The sequence below is a fragment of the Notolabrus celidotus genome, chromosome 12, assembly GCF_009762535.1.
Source record: "Notolabrus celidotus isolate fNotCel1 chromosome 12, fNotCel1.pri, whole genome shotgun sequence".
NCBI lineage: Eukaryota > Metazoa > Chordata > Actinopteri > Labriformes > Labridae > Notolabrus > Notolabrus celidotus.
In genome coordinates, this window is record NC_048283.1 from 24,776,066 (window position 1) to 24,801,813 (window position 25,748).

The window sequence follows — 25,748 nt, forward strand, 5'->3', positions numbered from 1 at the left end:
TGACAGCTTTGCTGCTGATGAAGACCCGGAGCCAGGCGTGGAACAAAGGCAATACAGATAAACAGCATACAGATGGCATGTGTTGTGGCAGCATGGATTTTAGGTGAGGGCAACAGAGTGGGGATCCATAGCTGCACTGTATGGAGAATTAGAGATACATATCCAGACGCTCAGGGCCACTGCTCTGGGTTTATACTCTGCAGACCAATATCAATTGTTTAAAAGCAAGAAAGGTAAAACAAGCAGGTCGTATCTACTTCTTACACCCCAATAAAACACACTGATTTGCTTCTATAATACCAAGTACTTTATAGTCATATTGACAATGTAAATTATTTTTGACATATTTAATATTTTACTTTGAGCCAAGTGAATGCAAATAAAGTCTTGTCTTTTAATTTCAATATACAATATTTACAGTTCTTCACATTATTTACATATCTGTTACACGGTGTATGATGATACAACTTTACACTTTTCATACAGGCAGGTTCTGTAAGAGTGAAAGAGAAGATATAGTGATGGTTAAAAGAGGAACAAAAGGAAGCTTAGAGTGACTACATGTGTCACATTTTACTCTAAAAGTAAAATATTTTATGATCATCCATGCTGCTTTATCAATATTCAGACTATGCTGCAGATATGAGATATATAATATTTATTCTTGTTTGTCATGCAAGTGATGCAAGAAAAATATGCCTGCATGTGTACAAACTTCTCTGCGTTGGATGCATGCTTGTGCTAGTTCTGTTGTACTGTAGGTGGTGGAGGAATCCCAGGAAGATGTCCAAGACTCCTTTGGTCATCAGGTCTTAATGTTCTTGTTTTGGGAAGTCTCTTCACAGATTTCAACCGTCTTCCAAGGATTTCTCTCTGAAAATGAGGGATGTAAAGTTACATGGGAGACTACAGTTCTGTAGTCTAATGGTTTCTTCACTGTAGATGCTCCATGTTTTGGTCGTCTTATTGTAGTAGCTTTTGTTCCCGTCACAATGCAGAATTTATAATTCAACTTCAGTGAATTATTTTTTCCTCCCATGTTTTTAAAATTCCACACAGGTAAATAGCAAATATTTTAGTAATGTTGTGTGTTTATGAATGCATTTTGTACTGAAGGCAGAGAAATGTCTAATAAGAAACTTTTAGTATTAATGCCATCACTCACATTGTTACCATCAGAGTCAGGGCTGCAGGCCTGTGGCTGAGGTGCCAGAGGAGTGTGCGCCTCATACACTGATGGATTCACGAGCCTGATGTGATGGAGAGCCTGTTTAAAACATAATGAAGAACATTGTAGGATTAAGTCATCAGCTCAGTATTTGAGACTTCAGTGTAGAGATCTAAAACATAATCCCATAGTATGACAACTCACCTCACACCATCCATGGCTTATCTCTGCTGCTCTCATCAAGTGGCCCGAGGTCACAACTTCCAAAAGAGCAGCGGTGCTGGTCTCTGACATGGAGGAGGACACTATGCCACATTATCTGAGGAGACATCACAGTGAAACACATAATGTATTGTTCAATAAAATCCTGGGAGAATACAGAATACTGAATCCTACTTACGGACATCTAAGTGATAATGTTTAGTTAGCCCGTGGTTATGTATAATAGCATTTCAGGGTCTTGTTCACACTGAGGCAGAGAGTGAAGATAACTAGCAGACAAAAAGCTGGATGGTGATCAACATGACTCCTAACCCGTTGACTTTCAGAGCTAACATTAGGGGATCCTTGTGTTTTATCACTGTGTAACTACATGCAACTTTGAGAACACAGTATGCATCTAATAACTCAACCCTCACCACGCAGAGCACACAGACTACTGTGTTATACCTGCAGCATGTGGGCTTTAATGCACATTATCACAGACTACTGTGTTATACCTGCAGCATGTGGGCTTTAATGCACATTATCACAGACTACTGTGTTATACCTGCAGCATGTGGGCTTTAATGCACTTTATCACAGACTACTGTGTTATACCTGCAGCATGTGGGGTTTAATGCACATTATCACAGACTACTATGTTATACCTGCAGCATGTGGGCTTAAATGCACATTATTACAGACTACTATGTTATACCTGCAGCATGTGGGCTTAAATGCACATTATCACAGACTACTATGTTATACCTGCAGCATGTGGGCTTAAATGCACATTATCACAGACTACTATGTTATACCTGCAGCATGTGGGCTTTAATGCACATTACACAGACTACTGTGTTATACCTGCAGCATGTGGGCTTAAATGCACATTATTACAGACTACTATGTTATACCTGCAGCATGTGGGCTTAAATGCACATTATCACAGACTACTGTGTTATACCTGCAGCATGTGGGCTTAAATGCACATTATCACAGACTACTATGTTATACCTGCAGCATGTGGGCTTTAATGCACATTACACAGACTACTGTGTTATACCTGCAGCATTTGGGCTGTAATCATAGACTGTATGGCTGTAGTACACGTGATCATAGACTACTGTGTTATACCTGCAGAATGTGGGTTGAAGGATTAGACTGTATGGCTGTAGTACACATTATCACAGACTGCTGTTATACCTGCAGCATGTGGGCTGTAATCATTGACTGTATGGCTGTAGTACACGTGATCACAGACTACTGTGTTATACCTGCAGCATGTGGGCTGTAAAATTAGACTGTATGGCTGTAGTACACGTGATCGCAGACAGCTTATATGTGCTGTTACACCCTCACCACGCAGAGCCCACAGACTACTGTCTTATACCTGAAGCATGTGGGTTGTAGTTCACGTTATCACAGACAGCTTATAGGTGCCAGCTTTGCTCAATGCATGCAGCTAACGCTAACGAGCTAGCCATTTGGCTAACACTGTTTGACCTACATACAGACGATTATTATAGTGAAATAAAATATCACATTGTGATTTAAAGCAGAAATCCAGCATTACGTACCTGTCTCAAGGAAGAGGGTCCACCCAGCATCTGTTTTCAGTCATTTTAACTCCTTTAGTTCTCTAAAGAGTGTTTCTGCAGTAGGGCTGAACGATTAATCGAATTCAAACCGACATCGCAATATAATAGAATGCAATTATCAAATCGCAAAGGCTGCAATTAAAAAAAAAAAAAAAGTTTCATGTACACAGACGCAGCCTTACGTGACACGCATGCAAGTTTTGATTTGTTGTTTTGTTAAAATGGCCTCAGCAGAAGAACCGATCATATTGGGACGTACAAAGTAATCAACACGCTGAATATCAACATGTGGAGCAGGCTTATAAATAATCTCCGCAGACGCAGAATCAGGTGAAGACCCAGACAACATGTGGATTTACTGCAACAGGACAACTGAACTGTAAGGGCCATTTCAAGATGTTTGTGTGTGTGTGTGTGTGTGTGTGTGTGTGTAGGACATTAAGTTGTCCACTAGGGGTCTCCCCTGTTCAGTGCACATGCATATTTAGGTAGGAACCTTTCACCAGGTATCAGGTGTTGCTAGACGGGGAGCACAAAAAGTTTTTTGACCGCAACGTGACGCAACGCCAGGACGCTGGCAAGGTGTAAATGGGAATTAATTACGTTTTATGGTTTTGATGGACACTGTATTGGATCTTGTATGTTGACACGGTTGGAGAAAGGACGATGAACAATAAAACATTCGTAAATTGCAACCTGAAGACGTCAGGATCTTATTTCCACAAGACACACGAGCAAGAGCGCGTCAACTATATTTAAGCCCGTCTAGGCAGCCCCTCAGTGGCTTTAAGTGTGAGGCTTGGCCGCTATATGAACAGAATCATATTTAAGACTAACAGTGTCCAGTTTTCTGTCTACTGGTTCTTATTGAGAAAAATAAGCATGTTTACGTGGTCAGGTGTCAGTCAGGAGCGCAACCGGGTCAGAATCAGTCCGGCAGTGGAGAAAAAAGAGACCTGTCACTCAGCCGCAGCCCCCAGCTGAGTGTCTCCGCTGTGAGCAACACCTTCAGTCGGCTGGTTCACATCCAAACATGCTTTAAACTGAAAACACTTGTTTGGCAGAATTTTGTTAATTAGTTGTGGTGAACGCTTACAAGACTGCAAGTCAAAGGATTCAGTAAGTTTACAACTGTAATTGAAGTAGATAAATAAACCGTCTTTCATATTAATTCATGCTTCATTTGCCTTTATCTTAACAGAAGTCTAGCCTATGAGAAAGAACAGTTTGTGTATAATAAATCTGATATTGTTTATTATAATACAGATTCATTTATTACTTGTGTTTGTTGAAAAATACATGAAGAGGACCTTGAAAAAATAATCGGATACTAAATCGCAATCGCAATATTAAGGAAAATAATCGCAATTAGATTATTTTCCAAAATCGTTCAGCCCTATTCTGCAGCCAGCCTCAAGCGGATTCTCGATGTATTGCAGTTTATAACACTTCCGCATGGGCTTCATCATTTGAGACCGGAGGTTGCCGCTTGGGTTTTACTTACGGATTCACTTTGATTGACAGCTGCCGTAGAGGGAAACCCATAGGGGAAACCCCATAGGATCTTGTGACGCTACTCTGTAGGGCGGAGCTAGTTACCAGGGCAACACAGAGTGTTTGTGTGTGTGATGTCATCGCTGTTTTGGTTTTAAAAAATTCCAGGTTGTGATGATCAAAGGACAACATGGCCTTTGACATATATGATGTCATAGTCCGAAATATCTAAACCACCAGGTCCAGTCAGTGTCAGAACAGTTCCACCAGTTAGCTACAAGAAGATTGGATTTCGTTCACGGACATCTCAGAAAGCCAACGATGAACTCCTTCGCTTACAAAGCCAAGCCATTCCTGTTCAATAAGGACGATGTTCTCTCTAGTGGAAGGAATCGTTACAAAATTGTAGGGTTTCTAGGGGAGGGTAGTTATGGGCTTGTGGCAAAGTGCACTAATTTAGAAACAAACCAGAGCATGGCCGTGAAGATAATTAGAGTAAATGCACCCTGGTCAGGTACAAAAGAGGTGGCCATGCTAACAGAACTAAAGAAGCTGGACAAAGACCACAACCTGATCCATTTTCAAGAGCAATTCAAGCACAACGGGCACGTTTGTCTTGTGTTTGAAACGTTGCACAAAAGTCTGCATGACTGTATGGTGAAGAGGAAATTCCACCCTTTTAGTTTATCAGAGATCAGAGTCGTCGCACAACAAATGCTAGTTGCCCTGAAAGGTCTCAAATCATTAGGTATGGCACATGCAGACATAAAGCCAGACAACATCATGCTGGTAAAGCGAAAGTCCTTAAAGGTGAAGCTAATTGATTTTGGATTGGCTTCTCCCGTCGCCAAAATCTGTGCTGGCAGCTTAATTCAGGCCATCGGTTATAGGGCCCCAGAGGTCATATTGGGCCTCAAAGTTGACGAGGGGATAGATATGTGGGCGCTTGGCTGTGTTTTAGCTTTTCTGTACCTGGGCCAGCATCTGTATCCAACAACAAGTGAATACGAAGTCATGAGAATCATCGTGAAGGTGCAGGGAACGCCCAAGGGTCACATGCTGAGCTCTGTGAAAGCTAAGAATTTTTTTACAGCAGAGAAGAAAACTAAGTGGAGACTAAACACACGGTCTGAACACAGTTCAATTTCAGGTCTCTCGACCATCAAATGTCGTGGCATTTTCAATTCAATGAGCACTCTGGACGACATAGTGAAGATCGGCCCAGGAACCCCAGATGCTACTGAAATTAAGGACATGGAGGCCTTCGTGAGCCTATTGAAAGAAATGCTGCATGTGGATCCAGAAAGCAGAATCACCCCATCACAAGCTCTGGAACACAATTTCATAACAACAAAGCACTTTGACAGAGACCCTGACATGAACAATTACGCATCCAGAGCACGTTTAATCCTAGAAACCAAGGTACAGGAGCAACTGCCTGCTGAAATCAAGCGCCCTATAAAAACCAGAAAGGTGAATGACATTTGCGTTTTGCAATCCATAACTAGCCTTGATTGCGCAGTTACTGGCAAAAGTGATACAAGCCCTAAAAATGGAAACAAAACTGAGACTGCTGTTAGGAAGAAGCAAACCCAAGCTGTAGATAAAAAGAAAGCAGGTGGACAAAATGTAGAAAAATCAAGAAATAAAGAACAAAAGTACGCCATTAACACGTGGGACCTCAAGAAACCAATTTGCAAAAATAAGACTGCTGTTAATTTAGAGAAAGTGAACCCTGCTGGCAAGAAATACCAGACTCCAGATTTCACAGGAGCTGGTAGAAAAGAATTCCCAAAAGTGAGAAAGAAAACCCGAAGAGACGACACCAGTTATGGCAACCTCAAGACACCACCTTACAAGAAGAAGAAGAAAAAGACAGCTCTTAATAAGGAAGATGAGGTGAACCTTATCAGTCAGGATGGGTTTATTGAGGTCAAAACAAAGAAGACGTGGCTGAAAAGAGTAGGTACGTTTTTTTCCAGGTTGTTTGCATGTTGTGGTTGCAGCTTGAAGAAATCATCGCCTGACTGAAGACTCGGGACCTGGAGTGATCATCCTGTTCACATGGGGTTTCCTCTGAGAGCTTCAGTTTCCCCCTCAGTATTTTTTATATTCATCTATTTAGTAATTTGATATATGTACATAAATAATATACACTTTCTGAAAAAAAATGATAAAAAAAATTCTTAAGCAGTACAAAAGTCTACTTGGTTCATGTTTTTTCAATAAACTCTGCATTGTTTACCCAACTTTTATCACTGAATTATACCAAAAACACATTGTATCGTCCAATTTATTGAAAAATCATTGAAGAAATAACAAATAAAGTCATAAATTTAAGCTGGCATAGCTGTTTTGGTTGAGACAACTATTAAAGGACACTTAACTCACAGTTTATACTTTAAATATGTAAAGTCTTGAATACAAGTCTTAAAAAGGATTGAATTGAAATGTAGGGCTCCTGAAGGTATAATTATTGTACGTCTGGCGACACTGCCACAGAAATAGGACAGTGAAAAAAAATAAAACAATTATATAGTTATGAACAGTATATATACTGTATATATTTATAGATATTTGCTTTTAGACATTGCTTTTGTCATTAGAGATGAGAATAGATCCAGGTCGCTGCTCGTGCGGTCTGCACGCTGAGCAGTATCGTCTCGATTTATTGTTTTAAGTGTTTTTTTAACCCTTGTTGCTTTGTTTTCTTCCTTTATATAATTCCACTACACCTTTTCCGTTCTAGGAAGTGGGTTTTGTGTTTTTTATTTATTCTTAAAATTTGTTTATTATCGCTACTACACACAGCTTCCTTTTTGTTTTCCTCACACTTCGCGCAACTCAGGCTTTCTCCTATCACTGGATTACACCAAGTTATGGATATCAAAGGACTTATGCTGGCTGCTACGTGTCTGTTATGGCTGTTTCTGTGGGAATTTGAGCCCGCTGCTGCAAACAAAAGCTCAGAGTCTCCGCGGCTCACCTACACCAGAGACTACCTGCTGAAGCTATGACTTTTAACACAGGACATTATTACGGACAGTTTTCCAGAGGAAATACTCCACACAGACTCATCCGATCCACCAAATTCCAACTGCAGCAAAAGCAAGGTAACCAGAAGGGGAAAGAAAAAGGGTGGTGTTAAAGCATAGACTGTATAAAATATGGACGTAGTATCCGTGACGTCACCCATCTGTTCCTAAGAGCTGTTTTGAAGCAAATCGACGGCAGCAGCCATATTGGTAATGCAGAACTCATCTAGGCAGAGTGTGACGTAGTGTGAGTCTCTTAGCCAATGGCTGTGTGTTCCCGACCGGGAGTCACGTCAGTCATGTCCTTATTTGGGCAAAACTCATAATCTTAATATCTTCTTAACCGTCACGTTAGAAAAAAATTCACCCCCCGTACAGTGTGTGCCATTAGAGAGATTAGCGTTGTAGGGCCAAGCCGTTTTTTGAACCAGGCTGTAAACATGTTTATTAATGCTGCAAAGATCGTCTTTTTCCCATTCATATCTATGTGGCTTCCGGTGTTTCTGCAGCCAGCCTCAAGCGGATTTTCGATGTATTGCAGTTTATATCACTTCCGCATTGGCTTCATCGTTTGAGACCGGAGTTTGCCGCTTGTGTTAAAGCCAGATTAAAAGGGGAGACTTTTAAACAACGCGCGCTCCCGTCTATTATCCTGGCAAATGTGCGATCCCTGCGCAGGAAAATGTGCGAGCTGCAAGCATGCGTAAACAACATGCATGAATATAGAACAGCCTCTGTCCTTGCATTCACGGAGACGTGGCTGAACAATAATATCAATGATGGCACGCTGCACATTGATGGATTTACACCACCAATACGTCTGGACCAAGCGGCAACCTCCAGTCTAAAAATATGAGTCAATGCGGAAGTGTTAAAAGCTGCAGTTCATCGAGGATCCGCTTGAGGCTGGCTCCGGAAGTACCGGAAGTCACATACACATGAATGGGAAAAAGACGATCTTTACAGCAGAAATAAACATGTTTACAGCCTGGTACAAAAGACGAGTGTAGTCTGAATAGCTCATTTCTCGATGTCCTCTCACTGTGAGGGGGTGAATTTTTTTTCCAATGCGGCAATTTCGAAGGTATTGAGATTACTAGTCTTCCAATGAGAGGCACAGCTGCCTGTGGGAACACTGCAGCTGTTGGCTAGGAGGCTCAAAGCCCGCCTCTTTACGTCACACTGGCTCGACAGAAGCAATATCGCTGCCGATTGGCTTCAAAACAGCTCTTCAGAAACAGATGGGTTACGTCACGGATACTACGTCCATATTTTATACAGTCTATGGTCTGGACAGGGACTGCAAACTCACCGGAAAACAACACGGCGGCGGTGTGTGCCTATATGTAAACACAGGCTGGTGCTCCACAGTCATAGTGAGGGAGAAGCTGTGCACGAAAGACATCGAGCTGCTGCCTGTGTCCCTCTGCCCTTTTTACCTCCCAAGAGAATTTCCACAGTTGTTTCTCATCCTAGTTTACATCCATCCCAAAGCCAATACAGCTACAGCTACTGAGCATATCACCAGCACTCTTAGTAAGGGCCGCATTAACCGTTGTGAAATGAGACGGTCTGGCCTTAGGAGGATTTCCGGTTTGCGTCACCAAATGTTCACGCCCTTACCTTTACGTCAAGGTTTCTGCCGTCCAGGCCCGCGAAAGGAGAGAGAGAGAAAGAGAGAGAAAGGAAGACAGAAAGAAAGAAGAAGATAATTTATGGAGCCAGAGCTGTTACCTTTATTCATTTATTTTTAATTTTATTAAGAGGAGAAGCGCCTCCGTCGGCTGGTGTATCTCCGGCTGAGAGAGGAACGTAGAGAGGTAAATCTGTTCTTTAAACCCACAGTAATATTATCATTAGCTAGTTAACAGTAATATTATCATTAGCTAGTTAACAGTCAGGAGTAATTGATATACCTATACATTACGTTAATTACCGTGAAGTGACTTTGAAGCTAGGCATAAAAACTATAGATTGGCATATGGTTAAAGTCATTTAACTTTGACAATTGATTCATAGTTAGGTGACCTAACCCTGACCTTAATTTAATATTAAAATGTTTTGTCATGAATCATCAAAACCAGATTGAGAAGACTAGATTGACTGTAAGTGGATAGATAGACAGATTTAGCATGATCCATCAAAGCTCTAAAACTAACTAGAATTAATTTATTAACTTAAGTTATGAAGCTATTCTTTAATTAACCATTTTCTTCTGTTTTTCTCCTCTTTTCCTAATCCAGACCAGACACCTGTACTGCAGGATCAACCTGGCTGTTCCTATACTGGACACATTTTTTTGCCAGGGTGACACCAGGCCAGACTTTAGGCTGAGCGGAGAGTCTCTGGCAGTGCTGCTGGACCCCCTCCACCAGGAGCGGAGACAATAATAAAAACTCATCTTTAAATGAGATCAGAACACAATTTCTATCTTGTGAATGTTTCATCGAATAATCTATTTTAATTTGTCCGTAAAATAAATGAAATACAGTTCACATCCATTTGATCCATTTATTTGATCAAGGCCCCACCACCACCTCACGTATTTTAAACCCTAACCCTGTAACGCCAAGCGTATCATATTTATTATATCAGTTTATGAGACCTCTACATCATCAGTGTGATATATTTATTCTGAAAAAAACTGTTGTGTATAATCATATACATGCAGTACACGGATAATCTACCAGGTGTGAGTAATTCATGCACCAGAAGGCCGCCACTTGAGACATCCAAAACATCAGTGCTGGATCAGTGACCATCTCAAGGTTTTTCATGAATATTTTTACCAATTTTGAAAAAGTTTGGATGAAAAAAACTTTCAAATTGTTACTGAAACTTCAAGAGGAATATTTACTGGATTGATGCAATGTCAAACTAATTCATATGTCATAACTTAATTTATAGTCAAACCGTGTTGAAAATCTGTGTAACAAAATTGATGAAGTAGGTATTTGAGGTCATTTATTTGGAGATCTGTCAATAATAATTTTATAAAATTTCATACATTATGCACTCATTATGCAAGCATTATACAGTCATTTTTTATAATTTAAGAACATGTTTAAAGGTGACATATTACGCTCTTTTTCATCAAAATATATTGGTCTAAGAGGTCTCAAAAACATGTCTTTAAAGTTTATTGCTCAAAAAAACCCCTTGAAATCAGATTTTGGTATGCCTGTAAACCCCTCTTTTTCAGCCCTGTTCAGAACACGCTATTTTCTGTGTCTGTGCCTTCAAATGAGAATGAGCTCTCTGACCACGCCCCCTCAGGAAGTGGATGTGGCCTCAGCTGTCCAGCATGTTGATCTAATGTTTACATGTTGGCTGAATATACACCGCTGCTCGAAAAGACCCGCGTTACTTCAACTCTCTGAATTTGATCCAGAATCTGATCCTGACGGAGAGGCGCCTCCAGCAGGACCTTTCTAAACAATTGGTCACAGATTTAGTGTTTCTTGTTATTTTATTTGTCAGTATGTCGACGTGTGTCTTGGTACACAGCTAAGAACATGTAGCTGTGTGGCTATGCTAACTAGCGCTAGCACTTTTCCATGAAAAATAAAAATCATCCACTAGATCTTCAAATCTGCAGGCCTGGGGAGTAAAACCAACCTTTGTGTTTATTAAGACAGCCTACAATTAGCATGCCTCCCTCCTGAGCTCCTTGTTAGCACACGTGTGCAGGTAATGAAAAACGGAGGAGGGTTTGAGTTGTATTTAATACAGTCTATGGGCTGAACAAGCTCCGAGCTCTGACTTCCTTTATAGACCGGATGTCGTTGTGACGTATAAAACCCCGGAAAACTGAAACGGCTCGTTTCAGCACACATTTACAGAAAGGGGGAGAAATCAAAACGGGCAGAATGGATTTTTTTCATTTGTAGACATGCCAGGGACACATATTTCAGGTAGAGAACCATTAAAAAGTCGATTTTGCATGATATGTCACCTTTAAATGACATACTTAGGTATATTTAGAGTAGAAATTGAGATATTTATACGTATATTGTATTTTTTTATATTATGCAACCTGCTGTATCGTGATGATTGATGACTAGCTGAATGTTGCCATGGCTCCCTAGTCAATAACTGTCTTTTACTCATTGATTTCCACTAAAAACTGAACAATTCAGAGAAGAAAAATACAATAAATCAGTTTTTTTTGGTACAAAATATGTATGACGTTGTCATACAATATGGATAAAAATAATTTCTAGATTTGAAATTACTTTGGGAAAATTTTGATGGAAACTCAAAGTTTTACAGGGTAAAAATATTGTTTTTATATGTTTTAGTTTGTTTAAAAAAGATGAAACTTGAGCAAATTTACACCAAAAAGGCTGAAATTAAAACTCATATATGAAAATTGCTGTTTCATTTATTTTTTTAAAAATTTGTCAGAAGGTCCAATAAAAACTCCACTTTAAAAGAATTAGAATTTTCTGACAATTATTTGATGGTTCAGGCTTTACAGGGCTAATGTTGGCAGCTATACCTGTGGCTAATAGAACGAAGGAGAGAGGATAATAATAACCTGAGTTAAAAAGGAACATACCAGTTCTTACTGCCAAAATAAATTACATTTGATCCCACTAACTAAAGAAATAATTCCATTAAAGATGGATAATCTTAATGGCGATTTGTGAGTAGAAGTTAAAATGTCAGTATTTGCTACAAGCACACCTGTAGAACGTGCCAGAGCCTTGTTTTTTGACCTGGTGTAAGATTTATTTTCACGTCAGTGTGACAAATCCCCGGGCTCATGTCCTGTCTCCCACTGAGACATTCAGACAGAGTCAGGAAGTTTTTACCACGGACAATTTGTCCAATGAGCTTGAAGAGGTGATGGGATTAAATGTTTTCAGTCAAACCTTTCAAAGAGTGATAATCTAATTTACAACGAAGAGACCACTGCAAAAAAAAAAAAGATCCTGAGATTCTATTATTTTAAGCTTTGTGTTTGAGTAAAATTAACATTTTAACTGAAATTCATCCTGAATAAAATGCCCTCAGTTAAATCCTTTAAAAAGTGATGCAGAATTTTTCAGACCACGACAATACAAAGAAAAAACACATGCATACTCATTTTTAAACAATTGAACACAAATGTTTAGTAGAATAAACCTGCTTTCAAACCAGCTGTCATATATATTTGAATGCTTTCCACTAGGCCTTCACATTGTTGATGGGGGAACTCACTGTATGCATCTCTGTAATAAGATTTAGGCAGCTCGGTTTTGTTCATTGCATGTCAGGTAAACACCTAATCAGTGTCTGATTAAGCAGAATGAGGTGAGCCTGTGTGGAAATTCAACAGATACTTAGAAATGTTGATCTAAGTATTAATCTGGAGTGGTATTATTTGTTTCCACACATCAACTAGGAAAAGTTACAAGTGTAGCTCAGTCTAAGGTTCGGCACAACAGGACACCTGCCTAATATGGGAGAAGAAAAGCTCCTGCACTTTAAGTAACCAGGGTTTGCTTGGAGATTCCAAAACAGAAACAACAGGAATGTGTTCATTTCACTGCGCTGCTTTTGTTCCTGCTGGACCCTGGTGTGCATTCTTGGAGCAGGATCAATAGACTGAGTGTAATTATTGTACCTGTCAGCGAGAAAATTTAATTTGTCAGCCGTCTTGGCACTGTGTAAGGAAATGTTTGACTGTGTGACCCCCGGGGCCCAGTAGGTGTGTGATATGAGGGGGGTATAAATGTCCCCGCCACAACTCGGGGCCACAGTCCAGCTGCCTGAGGAGACTGTCACACACACCTCCAGAAGAGAAAAGGTAAGGCTGAAGGCTAACTATAGAGTGTAAGACAGTTTAAGACGAGTGTGACGCTATGAGCTGACGTGTCTGTTAAATTCAATCATAGAAAGGTTATTTTTCTATAATTTTTCAGTGTATGTATGTTCTTTCTGCAAACTTTTGGACTAGGGCTGAAACAATGGATCAGCCTATCATCAGTAAAACAAATAGCACGCTGCACAAACGTGTATTTGTCTCATTTCTGGTTGAAATGTCTTGGTACAGAAGGGAACGTGCCTATGTTCCCACATTTTGGCATCTGTAAGCTCTGCTTCAGCCAAAACCCTTTTCGATCAGCCTGTTTTATTTTTTCTTGATTGTGACGATTTCTGCTGCTGCTGATCGAAATAAAATTACTCATTCATTCCTTTACTATAAAGTGTTTCCAAAAAATCTTGTGGGAGGATAGGACTTAAAATGAAGGGAAATGTAGGAACACAAGACCTGATTTTGAAAATGTCCTAGAAATGTGGGAACATAGGGGGCTGACCCAGGTCCTGACATCCTGTTAATCTCTCTTTTAGAAACACAAATTATTGTTTAAACTTTTAAAAAAAAGTTAGTGTCTAAGCTTCCTTAAACAATGTAATTTATTATACTGACAAATAACTCAACGCTTTAATTTGTTTTATAGATTATTACAAACTAAATATAAGGCTTGATCTGCTTGTAAAGGGAACAAAAAATCTGCAAATGCAAGTTTCTTGAAACAAGACGCAATACTTTCTAAAAACGTATCAGTAACATTTTTCTTGCTGCATATGGAAATATTTTCACTCACAAGTTACGATTCCTTTCAATCAAACCAGCACTCCACTCCAATTTGTTTACTAAGCACCACTGTTTTCTTTACATGCTTAATATTCTGAGCTAATGAGAGAGTAAAGGGTTAAAAACGTACTCCACTTGACTGAGCCACCTGGCTAAGTATCCAGCAAGCTTTGTGCGCTGAAGCAGTCGCTTGCCTTACACAAAAAAACACTTCTCTGCATTTCATAATAGTACATTGGTTTCACCGGTGTGTAGGAATCAGATGACTTTTTTGATGACATTAAAAGGTATCAAAAGTGCATCTTATACACCAAATGTTATGGTACTAAGGAAGCGTGAGACTCTCAGAGAAGAATCACTGCTTTTCTTGGTGTTTATTGTAAACTGATTGTTTGTGGACCCAGGTTAGTTGTAGTTCTTTAACTTTAACTTAAAAGCTTCTGCAAGGATCTCTTAGTTTCTGTCGATTTTGGCGCTCCCTGTGGACACATCTCATACTCTGAATTATTGCTGATATTGTCCTGTTGATGTGGAAATTGTGATTTTTTTTCCCACACAAAAATGACTTCTGCACATCACAATGATTGTAACTCTCCCAACAGATGAATCTTGCTGTCGTGCTCTCCATCCTGCTGGTCATTTCAGCGGTCCAGGCTTTCCAGTATTCAGAGCTGGCGCGGTATGTCGACAACCACCAAGAAGAATATGTTGAGGTACGTTATAGTCTTCTTCTTCCAAACTCAGACAGTTGAGATGACAGAGAAGGAGAAGCTACAACCTGCTGTGAGTTGTGTCCCTCTGCAGGAAGATTAAAGTAACTACAGACTGGTAAGCAACATTATATGAACACAATGCTTCTCTCAGCCAGAAGGTGGCAGCATAAAAGCAACTTTTACTGAAAAGCAAATAGTGAAACATTTCATGATTTGAACTAAGCAGAATGTATGCCCATATAAAAAGGCCACTGACTTATGGGATGTTTTTAAAATAGTAGACAAATATCCAATGTGACCAAATAAATTAGAATTAAAACAATTGCAGCTTGATGCAGAGAAAAGATTGCTGACTTTAGTGACATTGCTTTCTTACCTGTAAAAAACAAGGCTATTTAATCATCAATTACAGAAAGATACAACATACTGCGCTGATAATAAGTCCCCTGATTAAGTGTGCTAATATAAACATGCTACACATGAGTTTTGGAAGGTTTAATAAATAAAACTGAGATGGTCATCTCTCAGCTCACAGCAAAACAAATGCTGCCCTCTGCTGGTCCCCTGTTAGTTTACATCAAAGACTGAGAGTTTGGTTTGTTAGAGGCTGAAATTTCTCATGTATCTCACAATAAAACCTGTGCAGAATTGTTTTAACTGAACCAGAAACAAAATCTGATCTTTCACACTCGCCTGCCTCAACCTAAAATCTTTAAATCATCTCCAGATTGTTGAAAACTCAGCTGCAGGACTTTAACCACAACCAAGAAAAGTGACCACATTACACTCATTTTAGCTCCCTTGCAATGCAACTTACTAGGATGATTCAACACCTTACTGCACACCTTTAATGCTTTTCATGGCCTCGTATCTGTTGGTCACATATGAGCCGGTGTGCAGCCTCCAGCAGAGGCCTTTTGTTTTCCTGAAGTGCGGCTGAGCACCTTGGAAACTGATTAATTAAATAAAGGTGATGATTATAAAAAGTATTTTAACGAACACAAAAAAGCTTGAAACCTGTAAAATGCCTCTCTTTGTAAACTGCTAGATAAGAGGAAATACTTCAGCAGGTATAAAGAACAAAATAATGCCCAAATTCAAGATAATGTAGCTTCATTTTTTAAATGATAGCCTTGACTTTTTCCTCTTTGACTTTTAGGTTACAACTTTGTCTGAAGTGTTTTATATTTAAGACTCTGTGTGTGTGTGTGTGTGTGTGTGTGTGTGTGTGTGTGTGTGTGTGTGTGTGTGTGTGTGTGTGTGTGTGTGTGTGTGTGTGTGTGTGTGTGTGTGTGTGTGTGTGTGTGTGTGTGTGTTTCAGGCTCTGCGGGATTGGGTGTCAGTTGAAAGCGACTCCAGCAACGTTCTGAAGAGGGCTGAACTTCATCGCATGATGGAGATGACGGCTGAGAAGCTGAGGCTGATGGGAGGGACCGTAGAGCTGGTGGACATCGGGGAACAAGAAGTCAGTAACACGGTTGGATAACACAAAAGTTCCCCATGAGTGAAGCCAAAATGTTAGAGCTCCCCTTGGTGGCTGACTGTAGGATAGGTCATAAAGCCTGCCTCCTCAATTTGAGTGTAATGACTGAGTTATTAGTTTTAGACTTATTTGATACAGCATGGTGTTCAATTGTTATATTACGGTCGAATATAGCGTAAAAATAAAAACGTCTGTAGACACCTAAGAGTGACATTTCCAGCCTAACATTGCGTATCCACCCTCTAAGAAGTTGATTACAAAAAGGTGAGACTTTAGGGTTCAAAACGTAAAGGATTAACAAAATTCTGCAGCATCCACTCTTCTTAAATGTCTGCAGCTTCCTGATGGACGGACGTTAGCTCTGCCTAAAGTGGTGACGGGTCAGTTCGGCACCGACCCAAGCAAAGTCACAGTGTGTGTGTACGGTCACGTGGACGTCCAGCCAGCAAAGCTAGAGGACGGCTGGGCAACGGATCCCTACAACCTGACTGACATCAACGGTAACAGCCTCTCAACACTCCAGTCATCATCAATCGATCAATCTTTATTTACACAACAAACGTTCTCCTCAAACTCTTTCCAAACAAAGCAGGTCTAGACCGTACTCTTTGTTCTATTATTAACAAAAACCCAAAAGAACCAGTCCCATCTTACAGACCAGACTCAGTCTGATCTCATCTTAATCCACCATGAGCAGAGCACTTTGCAGCATTTAACAAGTTACAGTGGCAAGGACAAACTTCCTTTAACAGGCAGAAACCTCCAGCAGGACCAGATTGATATCATTAATATATAGAGGTATCAGTATAGGTACTTCGCAGATCGGTTTTCTGTAAAAAGTGAACCAAGATTTCAAGATGCAATCAAATGCACACCGTGGTTTTACATTCAGAATTCTTAATAATTACCACTCAGGTAATGACACCCTGTGTGCTTGTGTAGCTTTTTAACATCACCTCTGGCTGCTGTCGACCAAACACTCATATAATGACTCTTGTACCTGCAGGTAACCTTTATGGAAGAGGAGCGTCAGACAACAAGGCCCCAGTTCTAGCCTGGATCCATGCTGTGGGGGCTTACCAGGGTCTCAGCATGGTGAGAGAGTCCTCTTTATCACACTTATGATGGATATGTGTTGATGCAATGGATGAATAACATTGAATGAGTGAGTGGGGATGAGAGCTGCAAAGGCACAGTGACCTTAGGTGACGCCAAAGCAAAGATCGATGGAAGTATTTGTGAATCATCTTTGGACATAAAGACAGAGAGAGACGCTTCCGGTGAGATAGACAGAAAAGATAACTCCCATTACTTTGAACAGACTGTCATAGGTGAATAAAATGTTCAACACATAAAGAGAGGACAAACTGCACAGCCCAGAGGAGCTGAGCTTCAGCCAAACTCTCTTGCAAAGTCATTGTTGTTTCTGCAAAGTCACTGCAGCAGTCTGTTCCCGCCATCATCGCTGCCGCTGTGAAATAGTACACAGCTGAATGTGCACATCAAAAGCCTCAGCCAGATGCCGGCTGCATTATGAGGAAAGGAAATGTGTCGTTGTTGACAGCGCTGGTTTCACGCGCAGCTGACGGCTCATGGTTTTTAGGGTTTGCAGAGCCTGTTACAACACCATTACAAAGACTAATTAGCATGCTTGTCTTCCAGGAGTCAGTCCTTTTCAGATTAGATTCTCCTCCAACAGCTCATTCTCCACCCGACCACTCCTGCTGTCACCATCACTTACTGCAACACAGATCAGACGGAGTAACACTGTCTCCCTGTCTGTCCACCAGGAGCTGCCAGTGAATGTGAAGTTTGTCATTGAGGGCATGGAGGAGACGGGCTCTAACGGTCTGGACGGCATGATCCTGGCCCAGAGGGACACCTTCTTCTCTGACGTGGACTACATCATCATCTCAGACTGCGGCTGGCGCAGCACACGGCCTGCCCTCACCTATGGCACCAGAGGAAACTGCTACTTCTTTGCTGAGGTTGTGCACACAGACACACAAATCCAAACACAAGCTGCAGCTGATTCTTCTGTTTAAAACACAGGTTCATGATCATAAACTGTTTAACACTGATTTAGTATAAGTGACACCACTTGTTTGAGGTAGTATAAAGCCCAAAGTTCCCATTTAGCACTAAAGGGGAAGGTTCAGATGCACCCTCTAGATATTGGGACAGTACTGCACCACTACCTTCAGACTTTAGACCAGGGTTTTGATAGTCTAAGGCAGGGGTTCCCAAACTTTTCAGCCCGGGACCCCCAAAATATAGATGCCAAAGACCTTCGACCCCCACTGTCCCTCAAAGTGATTTAATGTGGCTTCATTTAGCTGGTGTGGAGAAAATTAGCCTACCTACATGGGCATGTGGCTGAACCCTAAACTTAGGAGTCATCTGGCAAAAAGAAAGGCAGAAAACTCATTACTTTTTCTATTTTCAAGATTTTATTTCAAGTTTAGCTCATCTTTTTGTCAATATTTTTTTACTATAATAGGTAAAATGTACTCATTTCAGATAACTTAAAAAAAAACAAAACCATTCTGGAAGACATCTCACAACCCCCCATTTGTGCCTCGTGACCCCTGAGGGGCTCCCGACCATAGACTGTAAATAAAAATGGACAGCGTTGCTCGGCCTTTTCCCGTTGTACGGTTCTGAAGCCAAAAAAACCTGCTTCAGGTTACAGCCATTGTACAGCCAGAGTCTGCGAAACCACAGAATTTCTGTGTTGCCACGGTAACGAGCTCCGTCCTACAGCATAGTGTCACAAGATCCTATGGAGTTTCCCTCTACAGCAGCTGTCAATCAAACTAAACCCGGAAGTAAAACCCCGTTTTTTAACCTCTAATAACTAACAAAAAAGAAACTTTTCAGAAAAAAGAGGCCCTGAACACAAAACAGTCAAATAATAACTACATATCACCACAGCATACAGATGTGAGAAACATTCGTACCATGTGTATTTATTTTTTAAAGTTTGACTGCAGCCCCATTTAAATGAATGGGGAAGACAGAGTTTTTGACCTATACTGCAGCCAACCACTAGGGGAAGCTTCACTTCCAGCCAAGCGAGATGCACCCCTGGCCCCGACCCACACTTTGGGAACCCCTGGTCTAAGGTGCATATGCTTTCTGCACTCTAATAGAGTAACACTCCATCTTTGTGCTTAACCACACCAGATTTGGTAAAAGTTTATCATGGTCTCTTGGACTTTTGGACACAGCCTCTAGTGGACAGGATCTGCGTTTTTTCTGCACTGGCCCCTCGGTCATGATAACAGTTTCCTTTTGTGTCTGCAGGTTGAAGGACCGAGACAAGACTTACATTCTGGTGTTTATGGAGGCACTGTGATCGAACCAATGACTGACCTCATCGGTATTCTGGGTAAGTGAGGACACTGACCCTGTAGTGGCGTTCCTTCTGGATGTGCAGGCACAGAAGGACAGACACTGATTTACAAGTTTAATTTAATGATGAAAAGGTCAAAGTAAATGGGTGCAACAGAAAGACAAGAAATATCAACACAGAGGTTGGGTTTAAACCATACACAATTAATCGTTCTGTCCTCAGACACGTTGATCAACCCCAGCGGTAAGATCCTGATTCCTGGGATCCGGGAGGCCGTTGCTCCCCTCTCTGACGAGGAATGGAGGATGTACCAGGACATCGAGTTTGACTTGGAGAACTACAAGAACAAGATCGGCATTGGCCAGCTCATGTACACCAACAAGGTGGAGAAATAATCCTGAGAACGATCTAACAGCTGTTCTTCAAGGTGACATGGACGCAACATGAAATGTCTCTGTTTGTTTCCTGAAGGTTGACTTGTTGGCCCACATGTGGCGCTACCCCACTGTCTCCATCCACGGCATCGAGGGGGCTTTCTCTGACCCCGGCACAAAGACGGTCATCCCTGCTAAGGTCACCGCTAAGTTCTCCATTAGACAAGTTCCCAACATGGACCCAGCTATGGTCAAAAAACAGGTAAAGCAGCTTTGAAACGTAGCCCAGTCTTCTTCTTCAAGATACGTTCATCATCTCCTCTGCTTTTATTTTGGCGGCTTGATGCTTCAGGTGACGGACTACCTTCACTCCGTGTTCGCCAAGAGGAAGAGTCCTAACAAGCTGAAGGTCACCATGGTCATTGGGGCCAAGCCTTGGCTGGCTGACACGCAGCATCCTCTGTATGAGGCGGGGAAGGCTGCTGTCAAGAGAGGTACATCTCAGAGTTTTTAATTTGTGAAGTCAAACTCATGTTTTTCTTCCAGACGCTCTAAAAATTTAAAACAGCACAAGAGGAATCTCCTTCTGTGGCATCGCACATGACGACGCCGGCCTGTCTATCTCCTTCTATGGCTTCATCTTTGTTGTATGTCCTTTGTCTTTGTCTTACTGCTCTCTTATGGTCTTGATGTGTATTGAAATGACTGTTACTGCTTCTCCATACAGATTTTAGTTGATCCAGCTCACCCCCACAGTTCTTCACATTTTAGCTATGAATTGATTATAAAATTTAACATTACAACGCAACATTTTGATTCCAACTTTGCCCTCCTAGCTGTACTTATATGCATCACGGACGCACTTGACTCACGTCCAGGCATTATACCCTGCAGGAAGATGTTGATATTTACAGTCAAAGCATTCAGCAGAAATTGTCCTCCCCACTCTTCTCTAGTCTTTGACCTGGATCCTGACCTGATCCGTGAGGGCGGGACTATCCCAATTGCCAGAACCTTCCAGGATGTGACGGGGAAAAGCATCATTATGATGCCCATCGGAGGCTTCGATGACGGGCTGCACTCCCAGAACGAGAAAATGAGCAGGTTTGACTCCATGGCTTTGTGTTTCATTTTACAGCTGGTTTTAAATAAACTGTAATGAATTGTTCAGAGATGATTAGTTTACTCAGAAGGAAGGAAGGAAGCAGGAATCTGAAGCTCACACAGTCTTAACATCTTTCAATCATCCAGTTCATTGGACTGTAATAATACTGAACCTTAACATTCAACATAAAACAAAGTACGCGAGCAAGATAGATAATGCTAGGCCAGTAATTAATCTAGTTAAAGCTTGGACACCAACCATGGCACAAAAATAACACAAGCAGCCTCCTTTAAGTTTGAGCAGCTTCACTGAAAAAAGCAAAAAGCAGAGCAGGAACAATAAAAAAGCATGTTTGATTTTATAAAGCCAGACACACAGCTAGAAGGACCAATGATTCCCACCTGAGTGAAAAAACACTTGGTGAACACAGGCACTGGTTTTCAACAGCAGCTTCAATGCAGCTGGACATGTTACCTGAAAAAAACCCTCCTGCTCACGTAGGAAGCAGCAGCGTTAGAAAATACAGCATTTAACTGAAAACAGCGTGACCAATAAGACCAAATCAGGATGCAAAAACTGACATATCTGATTAACAGTCTGCCTCCTAATATAAGATATGCTCAGACCATTGAGAGTTTTAAATCTTTACTTAAAATGCACCTCTTTGCATTGGTTTTTAATACCTGTTGAGCGAGACATCAAACATTTTATTTTGCTTTATCTATTGTGGCTTTTTCTTGTTATCTATCGTGTTTTTAATATCTAGTCTTTTTTAATCACTAATTACAGCACTTTGGCCAACTGCGGTTGTTTTAAAATTTGCTTTTTTAATAAAGTTTGACTTGACTAATAATGAGACTTTTCCAATCAAAAGAGGGATGATAATATTTCCAGCAGTTTTTTTCACCATTGGGGATCTAACATGCCGTCAAAGTGCGGATCTAACAACACACAGCAGTTTTATACTTATAAGCACGTCCACACCTCTGCGAAAATATGCAGGAAGGTTCTAGATTTTGTTTGTGTGTGTCACTCTGCTCCTCCCTCTGTCACTCTTGGATCCTTTTAGCGTCTTATAAAGACACAAATGTTATGCCACAGACAGACTAAGCAGAGCAAGGGGACAGTGATGCCACCTGGTCCCCTTATGTTTTCCATCAGTCTCTACCTACAAACTGTAGACCGGGAGCTTCAAACTGCATAATGAGTGATGCACATAAAATGACCACATTGGTAAAAAAATTAGAAAATACAGAGAACACACTCTGCGGATACATAACACCTGAATGAAAATGCAGAGTAAATATTTCTATCTAAGAATATATTACTTTCAGGAAAAGTCTTATTTATTGTTGTCTATGTTCAATGACTTTCCTATGCACCGGTATAATGTGCAGATTGGAGTTTGAAATAAGCGAAACAAGTGTTGAAATCATTTGGTTTTCACCGGTGTCAGAGGAAAGTTCAGACAACTCTGATACAAAACATTACCAAACAGAGACTTCTTTTATTGTACAACTGCAAAGACACGAGCCAAATTATTTTCTCCTTGTAGGTACAACTATTTTGAGGGGACCAAGTTATTCATCGCCTACCTGAACGAGGTTTCCAAGATTAAGACCAGCGTGTGATGTTTTGTGACCTCGTGAGCCGTCCCAGCTCCAATGATATTTGTCTTCTGTGCATTCATCTTTCTTTTTATCCAACTTTTATTTATCTATACCTCAAAAACCTGATCTATCTATCTATCTATCTATCTATCTATCTATCTATCTATCTATCTATCTATCTATCTATCTATCTATCTATCTATCTATCTATCTATCTATCTATCTATCATGAGTGAATGTAACTGCACAGTCTGAGGTCGTTTGGTGTAGCTGTTCTCATCACTCAGATGTGTGTATGTCAGGCAGTACTGTAAGTGTTTGTGTGTTTCTCTGCCATGTAGTAAAAACTGTAGGATGCAATCGGAGTGTGTTTTTATTTTACTATGGAAACTCTGAGCTCTGAGCAAGCTACATGAACTTACCTGCTCCTCCTCACATTCAATACCGCTGATGCTCACCTAGAGGAAATCACAATATCAGTATCTGACCTCCCATTTTCCAATTTTTTAAGGCATATCTCAGACAGGCAGAGCATTAACTCAAACATTGTGTAAAGAGAATCAGCTGATATTAATTAGTGTTTTGTTAAAATGAAGGAAAACAAACTTGCCGTCACTTTTTTAAAATTACTAACCTTGAGTAAGTGAAACCATTAGCGTGACACATAAGTGACAATTTATTTATCTTTTATTGCACCAGAAAGATCAGAAATACAATAGATATCCTGCCAGTGAGTATTGAGATAAGCAGCAAAGGTTTTGATAAAAATATACAGGTGGGAACTTATAAATCTACAAAAAGGTACAAGGCAAAGATTACACACACCTGAGTTAAAAGAGCCATAGGAAAGTTAAGAGCAAGACTTGAATAGTTCATCTTTATTCTGTATGATATAAATAAACACTTTAAATTGTGAGAAGACAATTGGAATTTATTATTCTTATGATACAATTTTACAATACATTTTTAAAATCACCTCAAAAGTCGTCAGCTCAATGAAGGTGTATCTGGAGAACTGCAAATCATTTGTTTATTCCTTAACAGTGTGTTAAAGATAAAGCAAATATGAAGGCTAACAAAGCTAACTTTCAGCATGTTTTCTAGAACGCTTCAAATTATGACTAATCTTTATTACAAATAGATGTAGGATGAATTAATGACAGAAGTCCTTCCCCTTTTTTCAACAATCGTATAGCACAAAACGCTCACACAGAAAAACTGAACATGATCATGTTTTTCGGCTCTAACACACGCATCTACTTTTCTTTGTTTTGCAGTAAAAAAACAAAATTATTTTAACCCGTTCATGCAAAGAGGTCACTTCACTGCACAGCTATTAAAAAGCTGTTTTATACTATGTGCATGGGTGTTAATGGTTTATTTTAACATCAGCCACTTTATTGTATATTACAGTAATAAGTCATCAAATCCACCCCCACCTAGTGGTTAGCCGTTAAAAGTTCACAGGGAATTTCTCAAAATCAAGATGGCCGACAAGGACAGAACTGGCATGCAGCTCAGAAAAACCTTTTAGTTTTATTTAGTTTAGTTTATTTAGTTCTTTTATTCAGAAAGAAGCTGACAAGTGACATTTTTTAAAGATTGAATAATGAACTGAAGCTGTATATAATAATTATATATATTTATTTTATAAAGCTAGTTTCAACTCAAAGACACTAAACAAGTTTAAATAAAAACATAGAGATATTTAAAAATTACATGGGTGTCCAATTATACAGCTTCAATCCAAGCTCAAAACCTAACCGTTGAGGTATTTTAATCACCTCTACCATATTTTATCCCCTATACAAGACAGGAGAACTTCAAAGCTCATTAATATTAAATAATAAATTAAAATCAAATTTTGTTCTGAGGTTTTTTTTAGGAGGCTATCAATTCGTACGAAAAAGTTTGAACTGTCGTCAATCCACGTGCCCAGTTCAGTGTGTTAGTACTAACGTATGTTCTTTATATTAATTTTAGTATTATTGCAAAATTCATTCACATTTAAAATATTTACAGCTTCAGAAAAAAATGTTTAAATAAATAATAATTATGAAAATACAAAACCTTGCAGAAAGCCGTGAGAGATAATTTCAGGAGTCATGACAAAATATTTTCACCTCAGGATAAATTTAATGTACACACCTATTAAATCAGTATCAGACATTTTGTAAATCTTGTGTAAGCGCTGTGTGTCCCAGGAGGAAAGTGGTGTGGAGGAACCCTGGTGTTGTGAAGAAGCCGTGTCTGACAGTTCAGCGGCCTGATTCACAACACCAGCTGACCCTCCTCACCTTCACACACACAAACACACACACTGCTGTAGTAAAGTACAGAGGCAGTGTGAAGTCAGGAGTTCATCTTCAGTGAGTCAGATAGAGAAACAATAGACTGGCAGCACGCCACGCTGTGTTTACGGCTTGTTCTCAGAGGGCCACAGACACAAAGAGCCAAACGATACGTGGATTCAAACAATTAGAGGAAATCAATCCGCCTCATTAACGTGAGCAGCAGGAGAATACTTACCTCTCCAACTCTGGCTATCACCACACAGCTGACTGAGGCTGAATGTAGTGAGGTGGTTCATAATAGGAAACCCTGCCTGGGAAATAGGACTGAAGAGAGACAGATGGTTTGTGCAGTACTCTCTGTGCCCATCAGGGGGCAGTCTCAATACAGCAGCTTATTCTCTGCTCATTCAGCGGGAGGATGGTGATTTGATGATGCCAGGGGTTCACACACCTGCAGAAAAAACAAGAACACAGAAACATGACAGTTAAATTAACTCTTTGATTCATGAATAATTAACTCAAAGGGTATTTTTCTTTTGAACAAGTGAAGATCACATATACATCATTAATTGTGGATTAACATAAACAGATAGTTATAAGTTAAAAAAAAAAGGTAAAATGTCAACCTCACCAACCATCAAAATCAAACAGGAGTGAGACTTCTGATATCAACAATGGGGGGTGTTCATAGAGAGATGAAAGTGACCATACTCGATTTTTGAGGGTTTA

The 25,748-nt window shown here is 40.2% G+C and overlaps 1 protein-coding gene and 1 long non-coding RNA gene across 6 annotated transcripts; one reads left to right on the forward strand and one right to left on the reverse strand.

The window, feature by feature from the left end:
- Positions 1–374: 374 nt before the first annotated feature.
- On the reverse strand, positions 375–3,220 carry LOC117823551. Of its 2 annotated transcripts, XR_004633427.1 has the most exons (5): positions 2,950–3,220; positions 1,373–1,487; positions 1,166–1,267; positions 716–873; positions 375–493 (listed from the first exon to the last, which is right to left on the reverse strand). It is a non-coding gene; the product is annotated as an uncharacterized LOC117823551 (long non-coding RNA). The 2 variants fall into 2 exon arrangements; XR_004633426.1 differs by having other exon boundaries at positions 375–873.
- Positions 3,221–3,278: 58 nt separating this feature from the next.
- zgc:114181 (uncharacterized protein LOC619255 homolog) lies at positions 3,279–23,085 on the forward strand. 4 transcript variants are annotated; one of them, XM_034698772.1, is made up of 12 exons: positions 3,279–3,300; positions 14,688–14,798; positions 16,120–16,263; positions 16,619–16,781; positions 17,288–17,376; positions 18,072–18,269; positions 19,588–19,672; positions 19,859–20,019; positions 20,108–20,272; positions 20,363–20,504; positions 20,967–21,114; positions 22,671–23,085. In XM_034698772.1, exons 2-12 carry the CDS (start codon positions 14,688–14,690, stop codon positions 22,744–22,746), a joined length of 1,482 nt encoding a protein of 493 aa, XP_034554663.1. In that variant the 5' UTR covers positions 3,279–3,300; the 3' UTR covers positions 22,747–23,085. The 4 variants fall into 4 exon arrangements, with proteins under 4 accessions (XP_034554663.1, XP_034554662.1, XP_034554664.1 ...); XM_034698771.1 differs by lacking the exon at positions 3,279–3,300 and adding an exon at positions 7,020–7,577; XM_034698773.1 differs by lacking the exon at positions 3,279–3,300 and adding an exon at positions 12,314–12,347.
- Positions 23,086–25,748: the final 2,663 nt, after the last annotated feature.

Bases quoted from the DNA above. Each gene is read 5' to 3' on its own strand.
- zgc:114181 (XM_034698770.1), top strand. From the start codon at position 13,219: ATGTCCCCGCCACAACTCGGGGCCACAGTCCAGCTGCCTGAGGAGACT. The intron at 14,799-16,119 runs GTACGTTATAGT...TGTGTGTTTCAG, and splicing joins ACCAAGAAGAATATGTTGAG to GCTCTGCGGGATTGGGTGTC. The intron at 17,377-18,071 runs GTGAGAGAGTCC...TCTGTCCACCAG, and splicing joins CTTACCAGGGTCTCAGCATG to GAGCTGCCAGTGAATGTGAA.